General features: G+C 45.8%; 1 protein-coding gene across 5 annotated transcripts in view; it reads left to right on the top strand.

Moving 5' to 3' along the window:
- LOC147231714 (uncharacterized) overlaps positions 1 to 25,812 on the top strand; it is a 51,655-nt gene that overhangs the window by 8,373 nt on the left and 17,470 nt on the right. For all 5 annotated transcript variants that reach the window (XM_086150722.1, XM_086150723.1, XM_086150721.1 and 2 more), the window contains 44 exons: positions 398 to 508; positions 1,346 to 1,456; positions 1,784 to 1,894; positions 1,989 to 2,102; positions 2,414 to 2,524; positions 2,590 to 2,700; positions 3,107 to 3,217; positions 3,335 to 3,445; positions 4,240 to 4,350; positions 4,432 to 4,542; positions 5,857 to 5,967; positions 6,644 to 6,751; positions 6,833 to 6,943; positions 7,013 to 7,123; positions 7,212 to 7,322; positions 7,512 to 7,622; positions 7,929 to 8,039; positions 9,285 to 9,395; positions 9,527 to 9,637; positions 10,258 to 10,365; positions 10,448 to 10,558; positions 11,786 to 11,896; positions 12,445 to 12,555; positions 12,680 to 12,790; positions 12,877 to 12,987; positions 13,784 to 13,894; positions 14,316 to 14,426; positions 14,511 to 14,618; positions 15,088 to 15,198; positions 15,395 to 15,505; positions 15,682 to 15,792; positions 15,959 to 16,069; positions 16,851 to 16,961; positions 17,080 to 17,187; positions 17,280 to 17,387; positions 19,395 to 19,505; positions 19,859 to 19,969; positions 20,069 to 20,179; positions 22,455 to 22,565; positions 24,242 to 24,352; positions 24,468 to 24,578; positions 24,787 to 24,894; positions 25,018 to 25,128; positions 25,476 to 25,574. In XM_086150722.1, coding sequence (XP_086006848.1) covers positions 398 to 508; positions 1,346 to 1,456; positions 1,784 to 1,894; positions 1,989 to 2,102; positions 2,414 to 2,524; positions 2,590 to 2,700; positions 3,107 to 3,217; positions 3,335 to 3,445; positions 4,240 to 4,350; positions 4,432 to 4,542; positions 5,857 to 5,967; positions 6,644 to 6,751; positions 6,833 to 6,943; positions 7,013 to 7,123; positions 7,212 to 7,322; positions 7,512 to 7,622; positions 7,929 to 8,039; positions 9,285 to 9,395; positions 9,527 to 9,637; positions 10,258 to 10,365; positions 10,448 to 10,558; positions 11,786 to 11,896; positions 12,445 to 12,555; positions 12,680 to 12,790; positions 12,877 to 12,987; positions 13,784 to 13,894; positions 14,316 to 14,426; positions 14,511 to 14,618; positions 15,088 to 15,198; positions 15,395 to 15,505; positions 15,682 to 15,792; positions 15,959 to 16,069; positions 16,851 to 16,961; positions 17,080 to 17,187; positions 17,280 to 17,387; positions 19,395 to 19,505; positions 19,859 to 19,969; positions 20,069 to 20,179; positions 22,455 to 22,565; positions 24,242 to 24,352; positions 24,468 to 24,578; positions 24,787 to 24,894; positions 25,018 to 25,128; positions 25,476 to 25,574 — 4,857 coding nt within the window. The remainder of the gene's footprint in view (positions 1 to 397; positions 509 to 1,345; positions 1,457 to 1,783; positions 1,895 to 1,988; positions 2,103 to 2,413; positions 2,525 to 2,589; positions 2,701 to 3,106; positions 3,218 to 3,334; positions 3,446 to 4,239; positions 4,351 to 4,431; positions 4,543 to 5,856; positions 5,968 to 6,643; positions 6,752 to 6,832; positions 6,944 to 7,012; positions 7,124 to 7,211; positions 7,323 to 7,511; positions 7,623 to 7,928; positions 8,040 to 9,284; positions 9,396 to 9,526; positions 9,638 to 10,257; positions 10,366 to 10,447; positions 10,559 to 11,785; positions 11,897 to 12,444; positions 12,556 to 12,679; positions 12,791 to 12,876; positions 12,988 to 13,783; positions 13,895 to 14,315; positions 14,427 to 14,510; positions 14,619 to 15,087; positions 15,199 to 15,394; positions 15,506 to 15,681; positions 15,793 to 15,958; positions 16,070 to 16,850; positions 16,962 to 17,079; positions 17,188 to 17,279; positions 17,388 to 19,394; positions 19,506 to 19,858; positions 19,970 to 20,068; positions 20,180 to 22,454; positions 22,566 to 24,241; positions 24,353 to 24,467; positions 24,579 to 24,786; positions 24,895 to 25,017; positions 25,129 to 25,475; positions 25,575 to 25,812) is intronic.

The raw sequence follows: 25,812 nt of genomic DNA, 5'->3' as shown, positions 1-25,812 counted from the left end.
AGCAAGAGTGTTACGATTAAGAGAGGCTATGAGGGTCAGGAGCAACAGGCACAAACTATTTCTTACTAACATAACCAGTAGCGGTAACAGTTACATGCTAATAGCTAACATGATTCAATTATATCTTAATATTCTTAAAGGAAATAATATGGCCGCATGCATTGGATGAAGCCATGCATTGATGAAGGTATTGGGAGGAATTAGCTAAGTGAAGTCGATGACGTGACTCAGACATTGGCGTGTTCCTCCAATTGTAGAAATAAGCTTTTAATTTCTGAATATTTTGATCTGAGATTATATTCGTTAAAAATTTTACCACATCCTTTCTGGTGATGTTTGGAACTTCCTAGGAGGCCCAGCACCACTATCTCTTATTTTTTTATTTTATTTTTTTCAGGTCAAGTATAAGGGAAACGTGAAGACGGAGATCTCATCGTCGCTCTACTCTCTGCTGCCAGAAACCACCGAGACCCAGTTTGTCAAAGAACTGACGGAGATACTGAGCGAGGTCAGCCTGATGGGCCGATCGCCATTAATCAATGTGAAATAAATCAGGAGATTGCTTAGTGCGATATGAATAAATGCCAGCCAAAGATGTATTTGTAACCATAACATGCACTAATTACAACCACAAACTACAACATGAGCCTTTAGTTTCCTGAACTAGCATTACCATTAGCTTTAGCATTACCATTAGCATTAGCATTGCACCGTTTCTGTAAATGGTCTCAACTTTTACGGCACTTTCACACCAGATGCGTTCAACCTATTCGCACACACACTCAGCAGCTGAGCTGCCATGCTAGATGCTAACCAGGCTACCAGGAGCGATGTCAGGTGTCTTGCCCAAGGACACATCGGCACACAGACTTGAAGAGCAGGGTAGCAAACTGCCAACCTTCCGATCTTAGGGATGGCTGCCATTACCTGTAAAAAAGTGATAATTAAGTATAATTATAAATGAAATTGATGACATTAACTTAATTCATTCCTGTGAATCTTCCTCCAAAATCATACTATCCATCTTTTATTCGTGCAAATATTGTGCAAAGGGCCGGGCCTAGCCTGGATTGTCATCAAATAATCACAGTGTGACAAAATAGTAATATATATTAAATAAATATTTATATTTTTTAATGTCACGTAATCAGTTTGTCTATTAGTGATTACAGTCAATATGATCAATTCATAGCAAAGACAAGATAACAGTAACAATAAAAACGCAAATAAATGTATGGATTTATCTACATCGAAAAAAAAAATTCATTCTGTTTCTTTTAGTTTTATGGTTTCCTCACCAAATTGTGAATCATCTCTTTTTTTTTTCTTCCCATTTTTCTTATAGAACAAGTACAAGGAGGAAGGAAAGAAGGAGATGAGCACCAGTCTGTACTCCATGCTTCCAGAGACCACGGAGATGCAGCTCGCCAAGACCGTCCATGAGTTTCAGAGCGAGGTGCTTCCCCAGGCCTGTGACAAGGATGTTTTGATAAAAACAAAGGTTCATCAGTTGACACGGCTGTTGGTTGAGGCTGCAGGTTTGGCTGCCGGACAGCGCCTCTTATAAATGAATTAAATACGTGGAGTGAAATAACAGAGGTCTTCATTAAGATGTCAGAATGAGTCAAACGAATCAGAATGAATCAGGACGAATCTGAACAAATCAGAACGAATCAGAACGAATCAGAACATCTGATCATGTCTGCTGCAGTTCCTACTTCTCATGTGACTTTAAAATGAAAAAACAAAAAAGCATCTCCAGCTGATTCTCCTCTTGTTCCAGAAAAAGTACAAGGAGGACGGCCGGAGGAAAGCCTCTGTCTCCCTCTACTCACAGCTCCCCGAGACCCCGGAGATCCAGCGCGCCCTGGAAGTGTCCCAGCTGCAGAGCCAGGTTCAGATTTCACCCTTTCACCAGTTCAGTGGTTCACTCACTCCAGCTCTGCTATGTCACCCCCAATTTCCTCCTAATCGTCCTTTTCCTCTAGGTGAATTATCACCCAAAGGCTCCGGCCAAAGGGGATCCTCCGCCCCTGTATGCTCAGCTTGCCGACACGGCCGAGATCCAGTTTGCCCGGGAGGTGGCAGAGATGCAGAGTGAGGTATGCGGTGCCCGAAATACAAACTTTAGGAGGAAATACTAAAACGAAATACTATAAAACTACTGATCTCTGCCTTTGTCTGTTGTACACATTTCTGTGGTACTCCTGTGTACTCCCTGCCAACCCCACTTCCTCATTGTTAGCTTCTTGAGCTAAGCTTACACGCGATCCATTGCCATGCACTCTTCATAAATGCTGCTCATACTTTGAAAGTTTGAAATACATTGAACAAAGAAGTATCACAAGTACAAAAGTACTAGTATGGTCACCGCAGAGAGACACTGTGACTTCTTGCCATTGTTCCCTCTCAGAGTAAGTACAAGGAGGGCGGCAGGAAGAGTCTCTCGCAGAGCTTCTACTCCCAGCTACCGGAGACGGCTGAGATCGAGTTTGCCAAAGCGGTGGCGGGGCTGCAGAGTGAGGTGAGGACGGCGAAATCCCAACATCCACTGCCGCCGCAGCGCTAACTTTGGGTGTTTATTCTCAGAGCCGCTACAAGGAGGCAGGTAAGAAGGGCGTGACCTCCTGCCTGTACTCCACCCTCCCGGAAACCCTGGAGACGGCCCATGCCAGGGAGGTGTCCGAGCTCCTCAGCGAGGTGTGGAGACGCACCCACACACACACACACATACGCACACAAACACACACTTTTTTCTGTCGTGAAAAATCCCTTTTAGAAATTCAGGTGATTTGATAAAAGAGATGAACCAATCGCTGTCATTTTACATTTTATGGCTGTCTAGATTTTCTAGAAAACTACCCAAGATGTTAAAATGACAAATCTACAACTTTGTTGCTACAATGTTAGAAAGAAATCAGTGTCAATGGTGCTCTAGTTTACTATTTCCATTAAACTTCTTCAAGATAATGTTCCCTAAAACCCTCTGCTCGCCATAAGGGGGTGCAACTTCGACTACTTTGAAGGAGCATACGGCCTTGTAAATGATCTCAGATGTCCCCAAGCATCCCCGTCCCTTGCTCCATGTGCCTCTGCTTCTCTGCAGGTGAAGTATAAGGAAGAGGGGAAGAAGGACATGAGCATGAACCTCTTCTCCGTGATGCCGGAGACGCTTGACACTCAGCACGCCAAGCAGCAGTCGGAGCTGCAGAGCCAGGTCCTCGGAGCCAGGCTACACGTTTTACTGTCACAAGGAATATCACGTCCCAAACAAGCCAAAGAAACTTTTTCGATGCCGGCTCATTACTGCCCCTTTGTGTCTCCTCTGCTCCAGGTGAAGTACAAAGAAGGCGTGAAGCAGACGAACCAGAGCAGCTTGTACCACCAGCTCCCGGAGACGGTGGAAACCCAGCAGGCGAGGCAGCTTTCGGAGCTGCAGAGCGAGGTGCGCCGCCTCGTCGGGTCAAACGTGGTTCTGTTAATGCTTGAAACCCCAGTGTCCTTCATCTGGTCGGATCAGAAATCACTTCCTACTTTCCAATTAATATGATTAAAAAAAGGAAAAGTTGTGCTGCCTAGTGAAATTAAGCTAAGCTAAGCTTAGATGGGATAGGATAGGAGAGGATAAGATAAGATAATCTCGATTCGATAGTCCTCTATTTGCCCCACAATGGGGACATTCATAACTATTGTAATTATTATTATTGTTATTCAGAGTGAAGGTCAGAGGGAGCTTCATTGCGCCTTTGTAAATCCATAAAAAGCATACGACAGGGTGCAGAGAGGAACTGTGGTACTGTATAAGGAAGTTTGTAGTTGCAGAGAAGTATGTTAGAGTGGGGCATGACATGTATGCTATCTGTGAGACGGTGTGCTGTGCTGCTGGTCCTGAAGTGGGAGAGCATCAGGGAACAGGTCTGAGCCACTTCTTATTTGCAATGGTGATAGATAAGCTGTCAGATGAGGTTGGACAGGAATCACCATGAATTTATGATGCTTGAAGATGACAATGTGGTCTGTAGTGAGAGCAGGGAACAGGTGGAGGGAAGTCTCAAGAGGTGGAAGTACACCCAGGAAAGGAGAACATTGCCATGGAACCTACCCTAACTGATCACTCTCAACCGCTTCAGCTTTTTTTTTTTTTTTCTGGAGCTCCCCCGGTTGTTTCAACCTGTTGGATTTTAACCAATGAAAAAAAGATATTAGACTTGATAAGAAATCATGTTGTGTGGTTTGCAGGCAAAGTATAAAGAGGCGGGAAAGAAGGAGATGAAGAGCAACCTCTTCTCCCTGTTGCCTGAAACTATGGAGACGCAACACGCCAAGGAGGCCGCCCGGCTGCTCAGTGAGGTACCACCGCGGATCCACCTCAGGCTTGTGGTGATTCCCCCCCCCCCCTCTAAGATACCTGTCCTTGTACCCCACTCCCAGAACAAGTACAAGGAGAGCGGGAAGAAGGAGATGTCCAGCTCCCTGTACTCCACCCTGGCCGACACCACTGAGTCCAGCTTCGCCAGGGAGATGAGCGACACCCTGAGTGAGGTAGGCCTGGGCCTCCTTTCATTCCTTCGCTTAGTCGGTCATTCAAGGTGGAGGCTATAGCTGAGTCGGTAATGCGGGTGTCCCTTCAATCGGGAGGTGATTCGAAGTGCTTTGGGGCCACTGGGGTCCAAATGGGGGTTATTCATTGGCCGGGGCCGATCCCAGCTGTCATTGGGGGAGAGGCGGGGCTTACTGTGACCTGTCAATCACTGGGCCTCACATGAGGACATGCAGCCACTGACTCGTGGGGAAGCTCAAGTTCACCTATATCACAAGTATTTTGACATAGGAGCACACACACACACACACACACATGCACGCTGCTTGTATTTTGTTGTAGTTGTTGAGTTGCTACATGTGTGATGTAATGGTTGTTTGTATCGGTATTAAAGGTTAAAAGGGGAAAACAACAGCAACAAAAAGAGAAGCTGATTGACGCCGAGCCTGATTTGTTCTGATGATAAAACATTGGGTTAATTTTAGATCAGATTATTACGATTACACACAGGTCGGATTAAATTACACAATGTAATTTCATGGATTTCATGGATTCATTGGGTATAGAGTCAGACTTTGCTTATACAATTACGTAATCCGGCTGATAATGTAATGACAGCAAGTCTGTAGAGGTTCTCAGTCGTCCAGGTCATGGTGAACTCTTGTCGAAACTTGAACCAGTTGCCAAGACAAGAAGATTTCGGCTAAAAACAGCAAGTGTTCTGAGATTAAGGAGCGTCCATCAGCAGCGTCCAGAATTTCACAGGAGCTGCAGGTGTCTGCGTCTCTGGCCCTCTGATGTTTTTCTGCCACGTCAACCTATAACTGCCATAGCTGGAATAGGATTGAAGAGGCAGTTCCAGGTCTCTGGATGTGTAAGGAATGAATGAGGATATGTAAGGAATGAACCGGACCAAGGGTCGGACTTTGGTCTCTCATCTCATCGGTCACTGGTCTCCGCAAAGGGAATGAGTGAGGATACGTAGTGAATGAATCAGGTGGGGGTTTGGACTCCAGACTCCAGTCTCTGGAGGGAGTGCATAAGGTTTGGTAAGGAATGACCCGGCAACTATTGAGACTAAGGCTCTCGTTTTTGAATTCTCACTGATTGACGGTAATTTGCGGCAGGCTTACGGTCGGGATCGCGCAGCTGAGCCGAACCCAAACACTCTGTCCGCTGCGATTTGTGACAAAAGATAACCTTATTTTCAAAAAAGTTGAGAAACAAGCGGCAAAATCCAACATAGATGATGATTACTATTCTGAAATCTAACCTTTTGTTATTGTGGATTTTCCCCAATGTTCTTTCTTTAACAGAGAAAGTACAAAGAGAGCGGGATGAAGAGCCTCTCCCAGAGTGTTTACTCCCAGCTACCCCAGACGGCCGAGACGCAGTTTGCCAAAAGTGTCTCAGAGCTGCAGAGCGAGGTGAGTTGACGCCGACTCCGTGAAGTTGACGCCAACGCCTAGCATTGCTAGCTAGAGCCGATTCCCCCAAAAACAGTCGTCTAGGGAATGTGCACTCCGGCAAAGCTATTTCACTGCTAGCATCCGGGCATCTGCCTTCTCCTCCTTAATACCATGCTTCCTCTGGAGGTGACAGTGACGACAAATACAAAATATGAAACGTAATACTATTTTGGCAAAAGTTTTATGCCGGATACCCTTCCCGACACAACCCTCTGCATTTATCCGGGCTTGGGACCGGCTCACTGGCCCATACCGCCCTGACACTGCATTGTTGGTATTTATACTATATTTATTAATATCTGTTAGGGTCATGCCATTAATATTATTATTTTTTGTAGTTGTGTTGTTATTAATTTTAAGATAAATTTAAGATGATGACGAAAGAAGAGTTTTGACCGCACAGATTGAGCAGGAAAATCAAAATATTTATTTATCTGCGTCTCAAGGAGGTGAATTTGAACTAAATTACATTCGGTACCACAGCTGATCAATCATGATGGCCAGGTTGGACTAACCGGAGTCACATGTTTGGATTAATCCATTATTGGGGACTTGGGTAACGTCGTTCCCTCACACAGCCGTGTTTGTGTCACCCACATTTTCCGTGACCCGGTTCCCTGATTTGTCATTTCAGATGAAGTACAGGCAGGGGAAGAAGGACGCGACCGGCTCCTTGTATTCCACCCTGCCTGCCACCCTGGAGACGCTGCATGCCAAGGAGGCCTCCGACCTGCAAAGCGAGGTACGGACACAGAATCCTGCGGATTTGAGCCCCCAGTTTATGACCCCCCAACCCTCCCCTTATGTCCCTTTCTATTCTCAGCGGAAGTACAAGGAGGCAATGAAAAAGGGCCTTTCCTGCAGCCTCTTCCACAAGCTACCTGAGACCATAGAGACGGTCCATGCTAAAGATGTCACCGAGATGCTAAGCGAGGTAACCCAACACACACACACAAACACACACACACACACACACACACTAACACTCCTCCCCCGTCCACAGGTGAGGTACAAAGAGGATGGCAAAAAGGAGATGAGCATCAACCTCTACTCGCTGCTACCCGAGACCCTCGACAGCCGGCACGCTAGAGAGGCCTCCGGCCTGCAGAGCGAGGTGAGCGGCCGCTGCCTTTGGTGGGAGAGCCAGAGGTTGGGGGGGAAAACAAGGAAAGAACACTTCCAGCGTGTCTCCTCTGCTCCAGGTGAAGTACAAGGAAGGCGTGAAGGAGAAGAACCAGAGCAGCTTGTACCACCATCTCCCGGAGACGGCGGAGACCCGGCAAGCGAAGGAGCTATCGGAGCTGCAGAGCGAGGCACGGTCACGCCACACTCGCACACACACAAAAACCTTAAAATTCAAAAAAAGATATGAAAAGCTCCCGCTGCTGATGTTGATGCACAAAAGAACTCATTTCCCCACAGATGTCTATTTCATGAGTCATCCCGCCGTGCGCACGTGCACTCGCACGTGACTCATGGAAAACGCTGCTTTTTTATCGCAGACCAAGTACAAGGACTCGGGTAAGAGAGACGTGCACACCTGCCTGTACTCCATGTTGCCTCACACCATGGAGACCCTGCAGGCTAAGGAGGCGGCAGAGCTGCTCAGCCAGGTAATTTCCTAAATATATGGTAAATGAGAAACCTTTTTTTTTTTTTAAAGTGTCATGAAACAACATGGCTCAAACTTTCCGAGCCTCGTTTGGAAATAGTAATTTTTTTTTAAACCCCTATTCATCTCACTGAAAGATTGTTGCAGCTCTTCTTCTTCCAAACTTGAAGTTCCTCTTAAATCAAATTTGTTCCAGACAGCCACTGTGCGCTCCCGGGCTGGTGTCAGTCAAAATAAATAAATGATAAAAATCCACTCTCCCTCAGAGGTGTTGTCAATTTTACGTATATTCAACGTCCCACCCCAGATCAAGTACAAGGAGAGCGGGAGGAAGGAGATGTCCAGCTCCCTGTACGCTACCCTGCCCGACACCACAGAGACAAGCTTTGCCAGGGAGATGACCGACATGCAGAGCCAGGTCCGTCCAACCCCTCCCACTCCCCGCAGCGACCTTTACGGATTTAATGCACTGTAATAAAGGCTTTATTACCACATACCTTGTCAGTTCAGGGTCAGGACAGACAGATGTTTGAATAGGTGTTAAAATTTTAAAATCCTGCTTATGTTAAAATGCTCAGAAATTGGACACAAAAGAAGAGCAAATGAAATGCAGTTTCGGATGCTGAAGTTTAGGGATTTGTCAAGGAACCAAATTAAACTCGTCCCATTCCACGTCGCTTTCTAGCGACGCGACCTTTGTTCCGTCAGATTTCAAGGTCGGTGTGCATCTGAAAGTTTTTTTTTTCAATAAGATGATTTAATGAGGCTTTGAAAGACATGCTCCATAATCTTATAAATAATTATGATTTAATAATTAATTCATGAAAAGGGTTTGTTTCAGAAAATCCGACATTTGCGTTTGAGATAACTCATAGATGAATGTATAATTTTACATTTTTTATCTTCCCATCCTTTGTAATCCTACCAACAAACCCAAGGCTATAATTTTACTAAAATACGCTTCTCATTTTGACAAAAATAAAAAATAATAAAGTTTGAATTATTGTGTGAAGAGAAGTCTCTTTAAATGTCTCAAATTTAACGGTTTGACTAATGTTTTACTGTCGCGGTTGCTAGGTGATGGGCATTATGGGGGACAGAGCCTTGTCCTGTGAAAATGAGATGCTGGCTGCACTCTGTTGCCGTGGTTACATGTGGCATTATAAGCTCCGGCAACTGTGGATTCTGGCAAATTCATCAGAAATGTGTTCAACACACGCAGAATATATCTAAACATCCCATGAAAAGTTGTAATGATAATAATAATGATGATATAATTTAATTTGTCGGGGCCTTTCAACACCAAAGGTCACCTAACAAAAATTTTAAAAATGATTTTTGAGGAGGATGAGGATGCTCAGAATCAGGAACTTTTACTGGAGCAGGCCCTGCACCATGAAGGGGGCGGGGACTGGACTGGAATAGTCGTGAATATTCGGTGTGCGATTTTTTTCGCATTTATTGTTGCTTAAAAACACATTGTTTCAATAGATTTATATCTTTTCCCTATTTGTCGAATGAAAGAATTCCATCCTGAATATTTCAGAATTTAAAATGTTTTATTTGCTAGATCTTCAACTTTAATTTTAAGGGTGAGGATGTAAATGACCCAGGTCACCACAGCAATAATGAATGACCAACCTCTTTCTCTTTTTCCCCTCAGAACAAGTACAGGGAGAACGGAAAGCGAGGCCTTGCGCAGAGTTTCTACTCTCAGCTGCCGGAAACCACGGAGACACAGTTTGCTAAAACAGTGTCAGAGCTGCAGAGCGAAGTGAGGAAGATAAACCTTTCACTGACACCACCTGCCGCAGGCAGCATAAAGGGCTGTCAATAATCTCTAGTTGAAGGTATGGTGAGCGTGTGTCTCACGAATGCTTGTCGGTGTGTGTGCATTTGTTTCAGAGGAAGTACAAAGAGGCGGGGATGAAAGACGCATCCGCCGCCCTGTACACCACTCTGCCCGAGACACTGGACACCCTGCACGCCAAGGAGGCCTCACAGCTGCAGAGTCAGGTATTGGCCTGCGATGGCATGGGCCCCCTAACAGCCAATCAGATTATAGAGGTGGAGTTGCCAGGAGGTCACTCGTTAATTTCCCATCCCCCTGATTTACTGATTCTGATTGGCTGTTTCGGATGACTTTATGCTCCGAGAAGGCCCAAATTTCCACTCCTTAAAGTTACAGTTGAACAGAGGGTTAGGGTTAGGGCATACAACCATATGTTCCAAGAAGGCCCAAATTTCCGCTTCCCAAAGGTACAGTTGAACACAGGACCAGGGTAAGGGCATGCGACCGTATGTTCCAAGAAGGCCCAAAGTTCCGCTACCCAAAGGTACAACCGAAACACAGGGGTTGGGTTGGGGTTAGGGCATACGACCATATGTTCCAAGAAGGCCCAAATTTCTGCTCACAAAAGGTACCGTTGAACACAGGACCAGGGCAAGGGCATATGACTGTATGTTCCAAGAAGGCCCAAATTTCTGTGCCACAAAATTACAATTGAACAAATGGTTAGGGTAAGGGCATACAACTGTATGCTCCAAGAAGGCCCAAATTTTTGCTCCCCAAAGTTACAATTGAACACTGTGTTTAAAACTAATAGTTAATGGTCTGTGTCTTGTCCTCCCTCCAGCTGAAATACAAGCAGAATTCAAAGAGCGACTCCTCCAGCTTGTACCACCTGATGCCGGAAACCATAGAAACGCAGTTTGCTCGACAGCAGGCGGAACAGCTCAGCGAGGTAAAACCGATCAATATTTAATTGATAATTTCTTCTTCAGACTTGCTAAGGGGTTTTTGGCTGATTTTTGTCTCCTCACAAGGTCAAGTACAAGGATGAGGGTAAGAAGGAAATGAACGTGAACCTGTACTCGCTGGTCGCGGACCCCATTGACACCCGACACGCCAAGGAGCTGACAGAGGTGCAGAGTGAGGTGAGTGGGGATTACCCTCAGATTATCTGAAATAATTAAATTAGTTTAACCATAATTATTATAATAATTTATCAGTTCCCTCAGCGGTCAGGGGAAGCTTAAGGTGGAAGTAGGAGTGCATCAGTGATCTGCTCTGACCACCTTGTTCACTATGGTGTTGGACAGGCTGACAGATGAGTTTAGACAAAAATCTGCATGGACTATGACTATTGTACAGATGACACTGGACTGATTCTGTTGCTGGAGCAGGGAGCAGGCGGAGGAAAATCCACATAGGTTGTGGTATGCCCTGGGAAGGCGATGAATGGAGATTAGATGCAGCAAGACAGAATGTATGTGAATGACATGGGACCCAAGTGGAATTTTGAAGCTACAGGGAGTGAAGTTAAAGAAGGTGGAGAACTTTAAGTAACAGTCCAGAGCAATGGAGAGGGTGGAGAATAGGGGAAGAAAGAAAGTTTGAACTGTTGGAGCAGTTTCAGATGTGGTATAATAGGATCAGACAGCAAAGGTTAAAGCAAAGGTGTAGAAGTGGTTGGTTTGGAGATACTTTGGAAAAGCAGAGATGACAATGCTGGTGAGGAACGCACTGAGCGGGCTTTCCTCACAAGCCTGTTGACCTCACCAGCTCTGGCACCGCCTCACCAGCACACTGTAGTGAAGAAGAGTGCGCTTTCTACCATAGACTGGTAGAAGGTCTTGAAGAACCTGCTACAGATGCCAAATGATCTTAGTCTCCTGAGGAAGAACATCCTGGTCTGACCCTTCCTGTAGAGTGCATCAGTGTTGTGTGTCCTGTCCAGTTTATTGTTCATGTGGATCTCAAGGTACTTATAGGAGTCCACTATTTTCCTCTTCCTCAACCAGGATGGTGATTGGTACTTGTCTCCTCCAATTCTTACAGAAGTCCACAACCACCTCCTTGGTTGTGTTCTGAAGATAAAATCAGACTCAGATGGTTTGGACAAATAAAGAGGAGGGATAGTGACGATCTTGGTAGAGGGATGCTGAGCTTGGAACTACCAGGCTGGTGGCCTCGAGGAAGACCAGAGGGAAAGAGGACATTTAGTTGGTTCATTCAAACTTCGAACTTACTCAGACTTCAGTTGCAGCAATGATTCTGACCCAGACAGGCAAAGGAAACGAGCGAGAGTCCAAAAACAGGGTTCTAACCCTGATTTGCCATGTTTGGGATATATGAAAGTATCTGGATTTTTGGTCCCTCAGGCCAAGTACAAGGAAGCCAGTAAGCAGCAGGCGTCCACGTCCCTCTACCACCGGCTGCCGGAGACCCTGGAAACGCAGCACGCCAAGGAGGCGTCACAGTTGCAAAGCCAGGTACAAAGTGTGCAAAATGTACCAGATCGAAAAAAAACGGGTTCTCCGTCTTCTTCACACAATGCAAAACCAGGTTTGTTGAAGACTGAATTGTTCATTGGTGTTTATGCAGGTCTCTGTTAACACAGGTTAAACCCTGCCTCGCATCCCAGTGCATGCTGGGTTCGGCACAAAATTCCTTTCTAAATATCTTGATGTGAGGAAAATGTAAATTCGAGTACTTTGGCCATCGTGTCAGCGATTTGTGCAAAAAATGTGAATCCCATCAACAATAATAAAATCATAGTTTGAAACTTGAACAGAAACATCAGTACAAATTTTACGCAATATTAATTGAAAGTGCATTTTACTGACCTGAAATTTAAGAAATTCCTTCCTTTAATAGATTTAGTTCGGAAAGAGAACCTGGTTCTCATAGATTTTGTCGTATGTGTATAAAATATAGTTTTGTCAGTGGTAATAGAATTTAGTCAAAGAGGTTATTTTGTGTGCTACAGCAGATTTTTCCTCTATTCAGCTCTATCTCGCTCCTTTTCCTCACCTGTCAGATTCTGTATAAGGAGGACGCCAAGAAGGAGCTCCAGTGTCCCGTTTATCATCGGCTGCCCGACACGGCGGAGAACCAGCTCGCCCGAGAGCTGGGCGACATGCAGAGCCAGGTGAGGGCAGGGTCACAACCCCCGGAGTGATGGGGATTTATTTTTCAATTAGGTTTTTTTTTTTAGAAAATATTAGCCTGTCTGTCTGGACCTGAATGTAATCTGATTTTGACTGCGGTCGCAGATTAAGTACCGAGAGGACGGGCTGAGGAGCCTGCCTCAGTGCATGTACTCCCAGCTGCCCGAGACTGCAGAGACGCAATTTGCCAAGAGTATCTCTGAGCTGCAGAGCGAGGTGAGAGCAGAAGAAGGACTTCAAGCTGATTAAACTTAAAAGAAAACAAAACAGAAAGCAGATGATTCTTCATTTGACTTCTGTAGGTGAGGTATAAGAAGTCTGGGAGGCCGGAGGCAGGAAGTTGTCTATACTCTGGGATGGCAGAAACTCTCGAGACCCAACACGCAAAGCAGGCCTCTCAGTTACAGAGTCAGGTACGAACACACAAATACACAAGGAAACGAATCCACTTGTCATGGGGGGCAGAGGGGGCTTGTCTGAATTGTATCGAGGGAAAGCAGAAAAACAGGGGTGCCCAGAATTTTTGGGCTTGCAAGCTACTTAAAAATGTCTGAGTCAAAATGATCTACTGACAATAAAAATATTCATATATATATATATATATATATGTATATACATACACATCAAGTATGCATTATATTCAAGAGACATATTTACCTTGCATAACGGCATGATTTTGTATGGCACAATACAATTCTGCCCATTTTTCTCAGTTCAGTTCCCCAGCTCATTTTTAGACTCTCCCATTGGTATAAACAAATTGGAAACCGCTAACTTTGTGACTTGTTAGTTGGAGTTTTGCCGGAGCTTGCACGGTTGACCTAGCATGCACAGTGACCCTTAAGTTACAAAGGACGAGATCTCAGACTGGGTGAACTTTATGTCAATTAAGTGCCAAATGCCACAATGAGGATGGATGACAAGCTAACAGCATTTTTTTTTACGACATGTGATCCACCCACACTGCTGGTACTGTAGTGTACATTGTCATGGTTGATGTGTTGGCTACCCTTGCAGAACAATTTGTGTAAAGGAAGGTTCCCTGCACTCTTCTTAGATATCAACGAACGGGTGATTTTGTGTTTTTGTTTTGTTTACTCATTTCGATTTGACTGACTTGCTTTGACTCAGGCTTGTGCACTTGAAGAAAAAAACCCCAGGTGTGAAAATCTCATCCGTAAACACAGTGTCGTACCCCTCCCTCCTCAGGTGAAGTACAAGGAGAACATGCAGAAGGATTTGTCCTCCACCTTGTTCTCTAGCCTCCCACAGACCATTGAGACGGAGCTGGCCAAGGAAGTGACGAAGCTGCAGAGCCAGGTGACAAAAAAGTTAGGATTAATGAATATGGCGGTGTAGCGCACAAACACAGAACATGTCTTTTGGATATAAAGAATCAAGAAGTTCTCCTGGTTCCGAATGAAGATGATGATAGGGGACTGAATCAAACACCCCATAAACCTCAAATCCTAGAAGTATGAAATATATGTAAGTTAAAGAATGTCACTGATTCATCCGTTGCCACTGATATATATCCAAGTGTCATCTGCATATGGTATTTTCTGATATTCATTTTGTGAATAACAATGGTCCAAGATCAGAGCTAGAAGGAACTCCCTGACTGGCTTTTGTATGCAGGGATGTTTCTGTGTCAAAACGTGCAAAGATACTTTTGCGTAAAGGAAGTCAGAACTTGAATTCACTTGTCCTTTTAAGTAATGCCGTGATATGTGCGATGCAGGTGAAATATAAAGAGGGCTGTAAGAAGGACGCCTCCACCTCCCTCTATCATCTACTCCCCGAGACAGCAGAGACGCTTTTCGCCAAACAGATGTCTGAGATCCAGAGTGAGGTGCTGCTCTTTCCCTGCCTCGCACATTTACCCTCTTGTCATTTCTTTCAATGATGTGTTTTTTTCCCCCTATTTTCTTTCAAGGCAAATTACAAGAAAGAAAAAGAGGATCTGGCACTTAACTTGTACTCTCTGATGCCTGAAACTCTGGAGACTCGATTTGTGAAAGAGATGGCGGAGACGCACAGCGAGGTGAGCACGTTCCCCCTGGAAAAAAAATGTCCGATCTAGAACCCCTGTTCCCCGCGGCCCGGCCCGGACACCTTCGGCACCGGCCAATCGTTGCCCGTTCTTCTGATGAGGTCAAAGATGGGGATCAAACGCTGCCTTTTCTCAATATTATTTTCAAGGGGTTGTAGTTTGGAACGTGAATAGCGGCAACTCGATCCCCAGGAAGGTCTTTGTATTTCCCCGTAATTTTGAGAACGCTCGACGCAGACCCGTGCTACCTTCTGGAAATATCTAGATAACATCCCAAATGGACAGCATTGGGGAGGGAGGAGAGCTGCTGGAAAGCCAACGTCTCATTGGCTCCCGTCCGATAAGTCCCATGGGAGATGTCACAGAGAGGCTGCTATTTCTAGCGGGACGCGGGGGTGATTAGGCGACCCAAAGGGGTGTGTCTGTGTGTGTGAACATATTTATGTGTGTGTGTTTTCAGGTGAAGTACAAGCAGGAGGGGAAGCAGCAGGCGGCGGCGTCTCTTTACTCCAAACTGCCTCGAACCCTTGAGACGCAACACGCCAAGGAAGTTACTCAACTCCAGAGTGACGTGAGTCTGCTTTGTCTTTTATAGGTTGCCTTCACGTCCCCGGACGTCATCTGGCACTTTTTCTGTCAATCAGAAGGGGTTTAATACTGCTTACTTCAATCACACACAGACACACACACTCTCCCTCCACCAATCAACACTCCAAACTGAAATGCTCGCACCTGCTTTGCCAATGATCCTTTTTTTTTTGGGACAGAACAAGTACAAGGATGAAGGGAGAAAGGAGATGACATCGTCGCTGTACTCCCAGCTCCCCGAGACGGTGGAAACACAGTTCGCCCGGGAGATGACGGAGCTGCAGAGCGAGGTACCGCAAACACACACACACACTCTTAACGTGAAGCAAACGTCAAACACAAACGTCATTTTAATCTTCGGTCTTTTGGTGTAGTTTCTAAAAGTAGAAGAGAAATTGTTTGAACAGGTTGAACCAGTGTTTGGCGTAAAGGCCATTTTAAGGACGACCCCCCCTTTTGTCTTCAGAACAGGTACAAAGAAAGTGGGAAAAAGAGCCAGACGGTCAGCGTTTACTCCCAGCTGTCCGAGACCAATGACATCCAGTTTGCCAAATCTCTGTCGGATATTCAGAGCGAGGTACAACTTCTTGTTCCTTCTGCGGTTCTTTGCTCGAGAACGTCTGAAATCAAGCAGTAGTCACTGAAGACTGTGAATAAGAGGGTGAACGTCTCGGTATGCGGCCTTTTGATTAACAGGTTAAAAACCGCTTCTCAGCCCTTGTCCGATGTATCTCATCTTCCAGAACAAATACAAGGAGGCGGGGAAGAAAGAAGCGTCCAGCTCTTTGTATTCCAAGTTGCCCGAGACTCTGGAGACCCGTCACGCCAAAGCAGTTTCTCAGCTGCAGAGTCAGGTGCATACCGACGCTATCGCTCGTGCATGGAGATGCTAGCTATGCCGACCCCGCAATGCGGCCCATTGACCTCTTGTCATGTGATGTATTATATTCTATCCGTGGAGGAGTTTGGGCTGAAGGGTTTGTTCGTCCCCCAGATTGTAGATTTGCTCTTAATTTTTTAGCTTTTATTCATGATTATCCTGTTAGCCTGTTATTTGCATGAGGATAATTAACTTTTCTCATTACATCTTGGCTTGTTTTTCTAAATATATCAGCATATAATCAACATAGGGGATAATAATTTGCGATAATAATTTGCAATAATAATTGCATAATTTAGATATGTTTACTGCTGTACAATTTTTCATTTTTTTTCTTGATTTCACTTTTAGCTCATTCCTAACCCTAACCCTAACCCCTAACCCTGTCTTTCCCACCTGAGGCTATCAGACTTTTTAATTCCTCTTCCCTCAGCCGCAGGGAATATTCAAATCGTTGTACCTAAGACCTTAAAACACTTGATAGCCTTAACCTCGACAATTTATATTTCATTGTATTTCTTATTCTCCCTCCTTCCTACTATTATCTATTACTGTTATGTTTTTGCTTGAAACTCTGGCACAACAATTTCCTTCGGGATAAATAAAGTTGTTCTCATCTCATTCTTGTGATTCATGATAAATTGTGTCAATGCAGCTTTTTGTAATTTTTTTTTTGTAATATATCGAATATTGTTGAAATTCATGCCGTGCGGATACATCTGCTTCTTGACCCAATCTTTTCACCCGGTTTGCAGGTGAAGTACAAGCAGGACAGCCAGGTGGAGGCCGGCGGCTCCCTGTATCACCAGTTACCTGTAACCACGGAAACGCAGCTGGCCAAAGAGCTCAGAGACATCTACAGCGAGGTGAATAACACCTAGATGTTTCCGGTGAATGAGTGCGTGTACAGAAATACAGGGAACGTTTTGTTTTTGAACGTACTACTACGTAGTTCAAAAGAAAAACTCCCTTGTTCTCCTGCAGGTGAAGTACAAGGAGGACAAGAAGGAGATCAGTAAGAACTTGTACTCTCTCCTCCCCGAGACGGCAGACACGCAGTTTGCCAAGCAGATGTCGGAGATCCAGAGCGAGGTGAGGTCCCCGAACGAAACGCTGTTTGTTGACTCACAGTGAAATGAAGACGTGAAGTGCTTCTTTTCTTTTTTTTTTTTTTTTTTCTGAAGACCAAGTACAAGAAGGAAAAGGAGGATCTGGGCTCCTCTCTGTTCTCCCTGCTGCCTGAAACCCTGGAGACCCGCTTTGTCAAAGAGATGGCGGAGACGCACAGCGAGGTGAGGAACTGCTGCTGCCCTTGTGTTCCCCTCCGGGCCGTTTCACTTGACTTCATTCAAAGTAACGCATCACAAAGAAATGACCAGCTAAGAGGGAAATAAAGAAATAAAAAGACTCACTTAAGGTGTAGCCTAAGGGCTTTCTTATTTAATCACTCAACCTGAGCATGTTGAGCCGCCTGTCAAACTGTCCAGGGTTGACTAGGTGTGTGTGTGTATGTGTGTGTGTGTGCGTGTGCGTGTGCGTGTGTGTGAGTGAACATTTGGTATCTCACACCGACAAGGCGCTGATGACCCAGTGACCCATTCCGGTCTATTCTGGTCCCGTTATCAGAATCAGGCTCCCGGGGCCTGAATTCTTTCTGCACCCCTCCTTCCTCTTCCTCTCTTCCTCTCCTCTTCCCGCCTTCAGGGCCGTCACAAATGTAAACTCCACGTGCGCTGGCTTCTCCGGCGATTTTTAATCCGTTTGAAGTGTTCCTGTTGCGTAGGAGTGATGATGTTTAAAAAAAGTATGTCAGGGCTTCTTTAATCCCAGACCAGATCCTGACTCTGCTCCACCATCCCCGTTCCTCTTCCTCTCCGGTGACTTCAGAGTTACGTAAAACGGATTTTTCCTTTTCAGGCGTCCTTAACTTGTTGTAGCTAAACGGATCATCTTGAACCGTGGAGTTGTTTCCATTCTGATCCACAGTTGCTGGTTGACAATTCAGTCTTTTGAAGATGCTTGGTGTGTATCCTGCAGGCCACCGTAGGTTTTTAGGGGAAGGGACGTTGCCATCCCTCACGACAGCAGTGACCGTCTCTGTGCTCTGCACACTGGAGACCCATCAATGATAAAGCCGGTTACCTGCCTGCTATCCAGGATATTCTCTAAATTTAATTCAGACCCGCCTGTATCCGTGACAAAAATATCCAGTTTTCTGGTAGGTATTCGTCCAGCTGGTCTTTGCAGAGATGATGATGACGAGGTTCTCCTTGGGAGAGACGAGGATGGACACGATCGGGATTGAGTCCCATTGGAGAGGTAGCCCATGTTAGATGTTTTGGAGCGAAGGTCAGAGAGAGTGAGACCAGATTGAGAGGTACATTTGGGATGGTCAATCTACTGGTAGAAGGATGTTGAGGTTGGAACTGCCAGGCAAGAGGCTGAGCGAAAGACCAAAGAGAAGATTTATGGATGGGACGAAAGAAGACATGAACTTACTTGGTGTGTGAGAAGAGGCTACGGGGGGTTAGATGGGAGCAGTTGAAGACCCTTAAAGGGAGCAGCCGGAAGAAAACGAACGGTCCACATGTCCAGTAAAAAGGAAAATGTCCACATGTCTCCTCAGCCACCGGGATGATTTTTTTATTAATTTTCCTCTACAAAATTTTGAGTTTGGGGCCATCAACGTCAACAAAGCCCTGCGCTAGCCCTTCTGAATCCTTCTCAATATATAGTTTCAAAGGGTCTTTTGGCAACAGACACAGATTTCACCACCAAATTGGTGAGTGTCCTTGTCTGCCCTGTCGGGTCTCGGCAAATCAGATTTGCTTTTTGAGACAGCATTTCTTCATCGACCAATCACCTTAGCTTCCATAAGAGGGTCAAATGTTGAAGTAAACCAAACTTCTCCTGGAGGCTCAACTCGGCCCTCGATGACCGGCTGTCCACCTCTTCATATATCACCGCTCGCTCTTTAGCCTCCTCGATTTGGTTTAGCCGACATGGGCGCGCAACTTCTTTGTGTTTTTTTGGAGGTATGTGGGAAAAAACTTCACACAGAAGCTGTTCCACCTTCTGAGTGAAGTGGACATTGTTACCTGCCCATGTTAGCTTCAGACACGACCATAACTGACCCGTGAATTTATATGACTTTTTTTTATTTTGCCGATGCTGTTTCTGCAGGGACCCTTCAGGTAGCCAACCCCTTGCCAGACTCTTCTTAATACCAGATAATAACAAATACCGCACTGTTTGTTAGAAGTGGTAAAGTTAAGTGTTTTCCTGTTTTTTTCTGGCAGGTGAAGTACAAGGAGGAGGGAAAGAAGGAGGCCGCCAACGCTCTGTTCCACAAGCTCCCAGAGACCCTGGAGACGCAACATGTCAGGGAGATTAGCGAGTTGCAGAGCCAGGTGCACAACCTCATCCATTATTCACGCCCACGCCGCTTAATGTCCGGGCATCGAAGGACCTTTTTTTGGAAAAGGGTCGGACTTTGGGAAAAAGCTGCACCCGAGACGCATCAAAAAAATCATGAATATTTCCTGCATTGGGCTCTTGACTATGGGATGTTGGCAATGGATGCCTTTTGTAGTGAGACCTTTAGAGAAGTTGCCACAAAAAGGGAAACGATGTCCCCGCGACTGCTTTTCGGCGTCAGGCACACCTTTCCATTACGCAGTCTCCCCCTGTCCACTCCCTGATGTACCACGCCATTGGTTGTCATGGCGATGTGAAGTGATAGTCCTGTTACTTCCTCCCGCAGAACAAATACAAGCAGGAGGGCCTGAAGGCCATGTCGTCCAGTCTGTACGCCCAACTGCCGCAGACCGCCGAGACGCAGCTCGCCGCCAAGATGTCGGAGCTGCAGAGCGAGGTGAGTTCCCGGCAGGGTAGCGGCGGCGGCGGCGGCGGCGGCGGCGGTCCGGGCGGCGCGGTCGATGGTTCTTCCTCATCGTCTCTGTCTCGCCTCCAGAGTAAATACCGGGAGGAGGGCGCCAGGGGCCTCTCGCAGAGCTTCTACAGCCGGCTCGCCGAAACGACGGAGACACAGCTGGCCAGGGCTGTGTCAGAGCTGCAGAGCGAGGTGAGTGCGCTTCGAGAGCCACTTCCTGTCTTCGAGGTTTCACGTCAGATATTCATCTCGCTACAATTCTGCTGCGTTCGGGGGTTTTCAGGACATGGGAAACATTATCGCTGGAATGAGATGACGTCTGAAATGAACCAGAGAACGACTTACTCAAAGACATCTTGAAGGGGCTGAGAGAGTTTCGAAGAACTAACAGTCAAACTAAATTTAGTCCTCGCTCTCTCCGCTTCCTGGCTCTTTGAAGTCAAGTTAATTAAACTTTAATTCCACGCGGCGTTTATTTATCTCACATTTTAATGCGCTGTGATTCAAATCTGCCACAGGAAAGACGCTCCCTCATGGTGACTGTGGGGAGGGAGGGCCCCAACCCCCCATCCACTTGTCAATCAAACCGGCTCTTGCATGGGTCGAGTGCGGGGTAACCCGACGCTCTCCGAATTCTTAAGAGAGGAAATTCTGAGTCACCATGACTCCTCAGGTAGAAGAAGGGAAAGTCAAGTCAAGTCAGATTTTATTCAAATGGCACCAAATCCCCATGCAGTTGTTTGATGGTGCTTTCAATGTGGAGCAGGTCTGAACCACACGCTTTCCAATGATTGACAGGAATGCGACATTGATGCCATGAGAAAGCACTTGGTGACAGCAGAGAAGAAAAGCTGGCCTTTACCAGGCAGGAACCTCGGACAGAATCGAGCCCGATGAGAGTGGCCTTCTGCCTTGATAGGAACAAATTACAGCAGAACCTCGGCTTACGAACGCCCCAAATTATGAACAAATCGGCCTATGAACAGAGTTTTCTATCAAATTTAGGATCGACTTGCAAACAAACCTTGGTGCGTAGCGACATTCATGCTACTCCGCGTTGAATTCGTCGTACATAGTTGTGTTCTACTTTTATGCAGCTTTTGGGGGGGCTTTTTTCAGCAAGTTAGCCTTCATTATCACTCCCGAAATAGATAAGAGCGCTAGTGCTAGTAGTGTTAAGAAGAAGTTAAGAATTGCAGTTGATCTGAAGAAGGAAATAATAGCTAAACGCGAGAGCGGCGAGATCTGATCAAACACTACGACATGGCTAAGTCAACCATCTGTACAATCCTGATGAATAAAGATATGCTAAAGACGGCTGATGTGGCTAAAGTTAGTGATAGTTTGGATGAATGAAAGACAGCTAAATGGAGGTAGCATTAGCCAAGGTCTAATATGCGTGAAGGCTTTACTTTTGCTGACTTCGGAAAGGAAACGGCGTGTACGAGTGCTGGCAAGGACAGAACGAATCAGTGCGATTTACATTGATTTCAATGGGAAACATTGATTCGGTTCGCAAACCGAAATGTTTGCAAACAAATTGAATTCGTAAGCCAGGGTTTGACTGGATCACATATTCATAATACCGGGAGTGCTAACAGCTACATGCTAATAGCTGACAGGATTAAAGAATAGCTTTATTATTCATAAAGGAAATACTGTTGGGTGTCTGCAGCAGATCAAGCCGTGCCCTCTGGGAACGTTGGAGAAGATATGAGGTTACGATCATGTGTTGATGAAGGGATGAGCGCAGAGAAAGGATGTGAAGAGCTGGAATGAGAGCATCATAGGACATCCCTCAACAGAGTAAACCTGCCACAGCATAACTAGCTCGCCCGAGCATCAACTACAAGCTTTCTTAAAAAGAAAGGTTTCAAGCCTATTCTTACACAAAGCGAGCACGTCCTGAGCAACAGGCGCCGCCCGACCGGATCGTCACACTGCACGTGCTCAGTCGCGCCTTTTCATTTCCCTTTTGTTTTTTTTCCTCAAGGGGCTTTAAGATCTTCCTTCAGATCCTCCTAATTAGCTGAAAGAAGGTTGAAAAAAAAAACAAAACCTTAACACTTTGCCGGCTGGTGATGAGATTTTATTCATGATATTCGTCCTTTCCCTTTTATCTCCTTCTTACCTGAATGGGAAAAAAAAAAGAGAAAAGAAAAGGAAAAAAAAAGCGTGGCCGCCCGCAGACCATCAATGATGCGGATGGCGTCTTAGAATGCTCAGAATGCATAGAAGTAAAATAAAATGAAAAGTAAAATTAGTATTCTGCCTGGAAAATAGGAAACCTTTGAGAATAATCTCTCCTGAATCTTTGATGAAAATCTCCCAGGACTTGACGAGACGAGAACTGGCGTCGCGAAAAGTTCTTTCCTCCCGCACAAAATCACGAAAAAGATTGAGAAAGCTCAAAAATGTGTTGTTCTTGTGTAACCTTGCGGCAGCTAATGCTAACCCGTCTCCTCAGTCCAAGTACAAAGAGGCGAGCAGGAAGGAGGCGGCCAGCTGCCTCTACCACCAGCTTCCAGAAACCTTGGAAACCCTACACGCCAAGGAGGCAAGCGAGCTGCAGAGTCAGGTAAACACACACATGCACACAGACACACACACACACGTCCAAGGCAGGAATTTGACGGTCTTTTGTTCTACGCGTTGAAACTCGCATGAAGCATCGACACAAAGTGACGCCGCTAAGAGATTTTAACAATGCTAATCCGATTGATAAGACGGAGGTGTCGCGTGACGTTAAAGTCATCCTTGCACACACACATGGGCACACACACACACACAAAGACAGACATTTGTGCACACACAAAAAAATACACTTGCACATTGACAACCACACACACACACATATAGAAAGGCAGGCTGACAGACAGAAACACATGTATACTAACACAAATGGACACATGCATGCACATGCACACACGTGCACGCACGCACCCAAACAAACGGTCATGCAAAGGGAAACAAACCCATGCACACACACACACACACACACACACACACACAGAAAGACAGATAGACAAAGTCAGACATAGACTCATACAGACACACACACACACACACACACACACACAGACAGACACACGAGTGCACAAACACAAACAAACACACTCACACATAGACACAAACACAATGGCACATACACTCCCAGACACACACAGAAAGGCAGACAGATGCGTGCACACAAAAAAAAACACAAACGCACTTGCACGTAGACACAAACACACACACACAGAAAGGCAGACAGATAGACAAACACACACATATGAATATAGATCAACACATACATGCGCATGCACACGCACAAAAAGACTGATAGACAAAATACATTCACACATAGACTCACCCTTGCTCACACTTGCACACACTTGCACACACACACACACACAGGCAACAGGCATAAACACACACACACACACACAGAATTACTGATAGACGAAATATACTTACATCTAGACTCACTCACTAATACACTCTTGTGCACGCACACACACACACACACACACACACACACACACACACACACACACATACACACACACACACACACACACACACACACACACACACACACACACAGAAAGGCAGACAGACAGACACATGTGAGTGCAGGCACACAAATGCACTTGCACATAAACACAAACACAACTCCAGACATACACACACAGAAAGACAGACATACACACATATAAACATAGACACACACGTACAAGCACAAATAGATACATACATAAACACACAAAGACATAAACGCATGCACACAAACACACTTACACATAGACACAAAAGTACATAAACACATGTACACGCAGACAGACACACATACACATACAGGACTGTCTCAGAAAATTAGAATATTATGATAGAGTTCTTCATCTTCTGTAATGCAATTAAAAAATAAAAATTACTTTTTCATGATATTCTAAAATTTTAGATAGGATTTTTGAGTTTTCTTAAGATGTAAGCCATAATCAGCAATATCAAAATAATAAAAGGCTTGCAATATTTCAGTTGATTTGTAAAGAATCCAGAATATATGACATTTTTGTTTTTGTAATTATATTACAGAAGATAAAGAACTTTATCACAATATTCTAATTTTCTGAGACAGTCCTGCAGATGCGTAACCACATGCGACCTACATGCGCAAAGCAGAACCACACATACACACACACGTGCACACAAACCTCGGTCCGATCGATAAGACGGAGCTGTCGGGTGACGCCGCCCCGTCTCATGTCGCTCCAGGTGAAATACAAAGATGGCGGCCGGAGGGAGCCGGGCGCCGCCTTGTACTCTCAGCTGGCCGAGACGGAGGAGCTGAAGTTCGCCAGAGCCGTGGCCGAACTCCAGAGCGAGGTGAGACACGGGGAGACCGTTTGATTGACAAGGGAAGGCAGGCTCAAGCGCGGCTAGATCATGATTTCATATCCGTGTGTGTGTGTGTGTGTGTGTGTGTGTTTCCTCTCACAAGAACAAATACAAGGAGAAAGGCCGTCAGGACGCCAGCACCGCCGCCTTCCATCAGATGTCAGGGACCAAAGAGACAGAGTTTGTTAAGCAGATCTCTGAGTTTCAGAGCGAGGTGAGATGCCCCATGTGTGTGTGTGTGTGTGTGCGCGCGCGCTCGCGCATGTGTTACTGTCACCGTGCTTACAGCTGGATTGTGTGAAAGTGAATTTACGTTCAGCTTTGTTAAACCTTGAGGTGAAGGGGATGTCACAAACAACGCTGTAACTCTTTGTACCTTTGTGTGTGTGTGTGTGTGTGTGTGTGTGTGTGTGTGGGAGTAGACAAAGTACAAGAAGGACAAAGAGGATCTGGCCAACACGTTGTATTCTCAGCTGCCTGAAACCCTGGAGACTCAGTTTGCCAAAGAGATGTCGGAGAGGCACAGCGAGGTGAGACGTGCTCCCATCTGTGTTTCAGGATTAAACATGTCTTAAAATCTTTTTATGTCATTTTTGACCACAGTGTATAAAATTGTGAGTTTAACCCCCGACCGGGTGTGTCATCGCTCTCAGAGTAAATACAAGGAGGCCAGTAAGAAGGAGATGGTCAGCTGTCTGTACTCGCTGCTGCCTGAAACCATGGAGACGCAGCACGCTAAGGAGCAGAGTCAGCTCTGCAGCCAGGTAGGCGTCTGCCTGCCTCCCTGTCTGTCCATCTGTATTTCCCCGGTTGTCAGTAACCCCCCCCCGCGAGCCAAAACAGACTATCTTCTGCTTCCCGATCATGGGTTCAGATTAATCCGACTGAATGTTAATCTGATTCCCCGAACCTTCACGATAACCCTTGAAACCTATCTTCATCCTCCATCTTTGTCCTCCTCTTCAAAGTTGGGAAATGAGTGAGAGACCTGATGAAGGTATGCCTTTTCGTGGTGGGAGGTAAACAAAGATGGCGGACGGAGAACAAAGATGGCGTTGTGTGTGTGTGTGTGTGTGTGTGTGTGTGTGTGTGTGTGTGTGTTGTGTTGCAGAAAACATACAGGAAGGAGGGTGGAGTCAGTCTCTATGCGCAGATGTCCGAAACCATCCAGACCGTCTTTGCCAAGGAGCTGAGCAGAACCCAGAGCCACGTGAGGCACTGCTGTGTGTGTGTGTGTGTGTGTGTGTGTGTGTGTGTGTCTGGACTGAACACACATGCACATACACGCGTGCGCGCACACACACACACACACACACACACACACACACACACACACACACACAAAAGACTGATAAACAAAACACATTCACACATAGACTCAGCCACTAATGCACCCTCACATACACACACACACACACACACAAACACACACACACAAACCGAGAAAC

This window comes from Fistularia commersonii, chromosome 8 (assembly GCF_037954325.1).
Source record: "Fistularia commersonii isolate RoL2024-O1a breed Wild chromosome 8, RoL_Fcom_v1.0, whole genome shotgun sequence".
Taxonomy (NCBI): domain Eukaryota; kingdom Metazoa; phylum Chordata; class Actinopteri; order Syngnathiformes; family Fistulariidae; genus Fistularia; species Fistularia commersonii.
The sequence above is the reverse complement of the archived record's forward strand: the minus strand, read 5'-3'. Positions and strand labels throughout refer to the sequence as shown.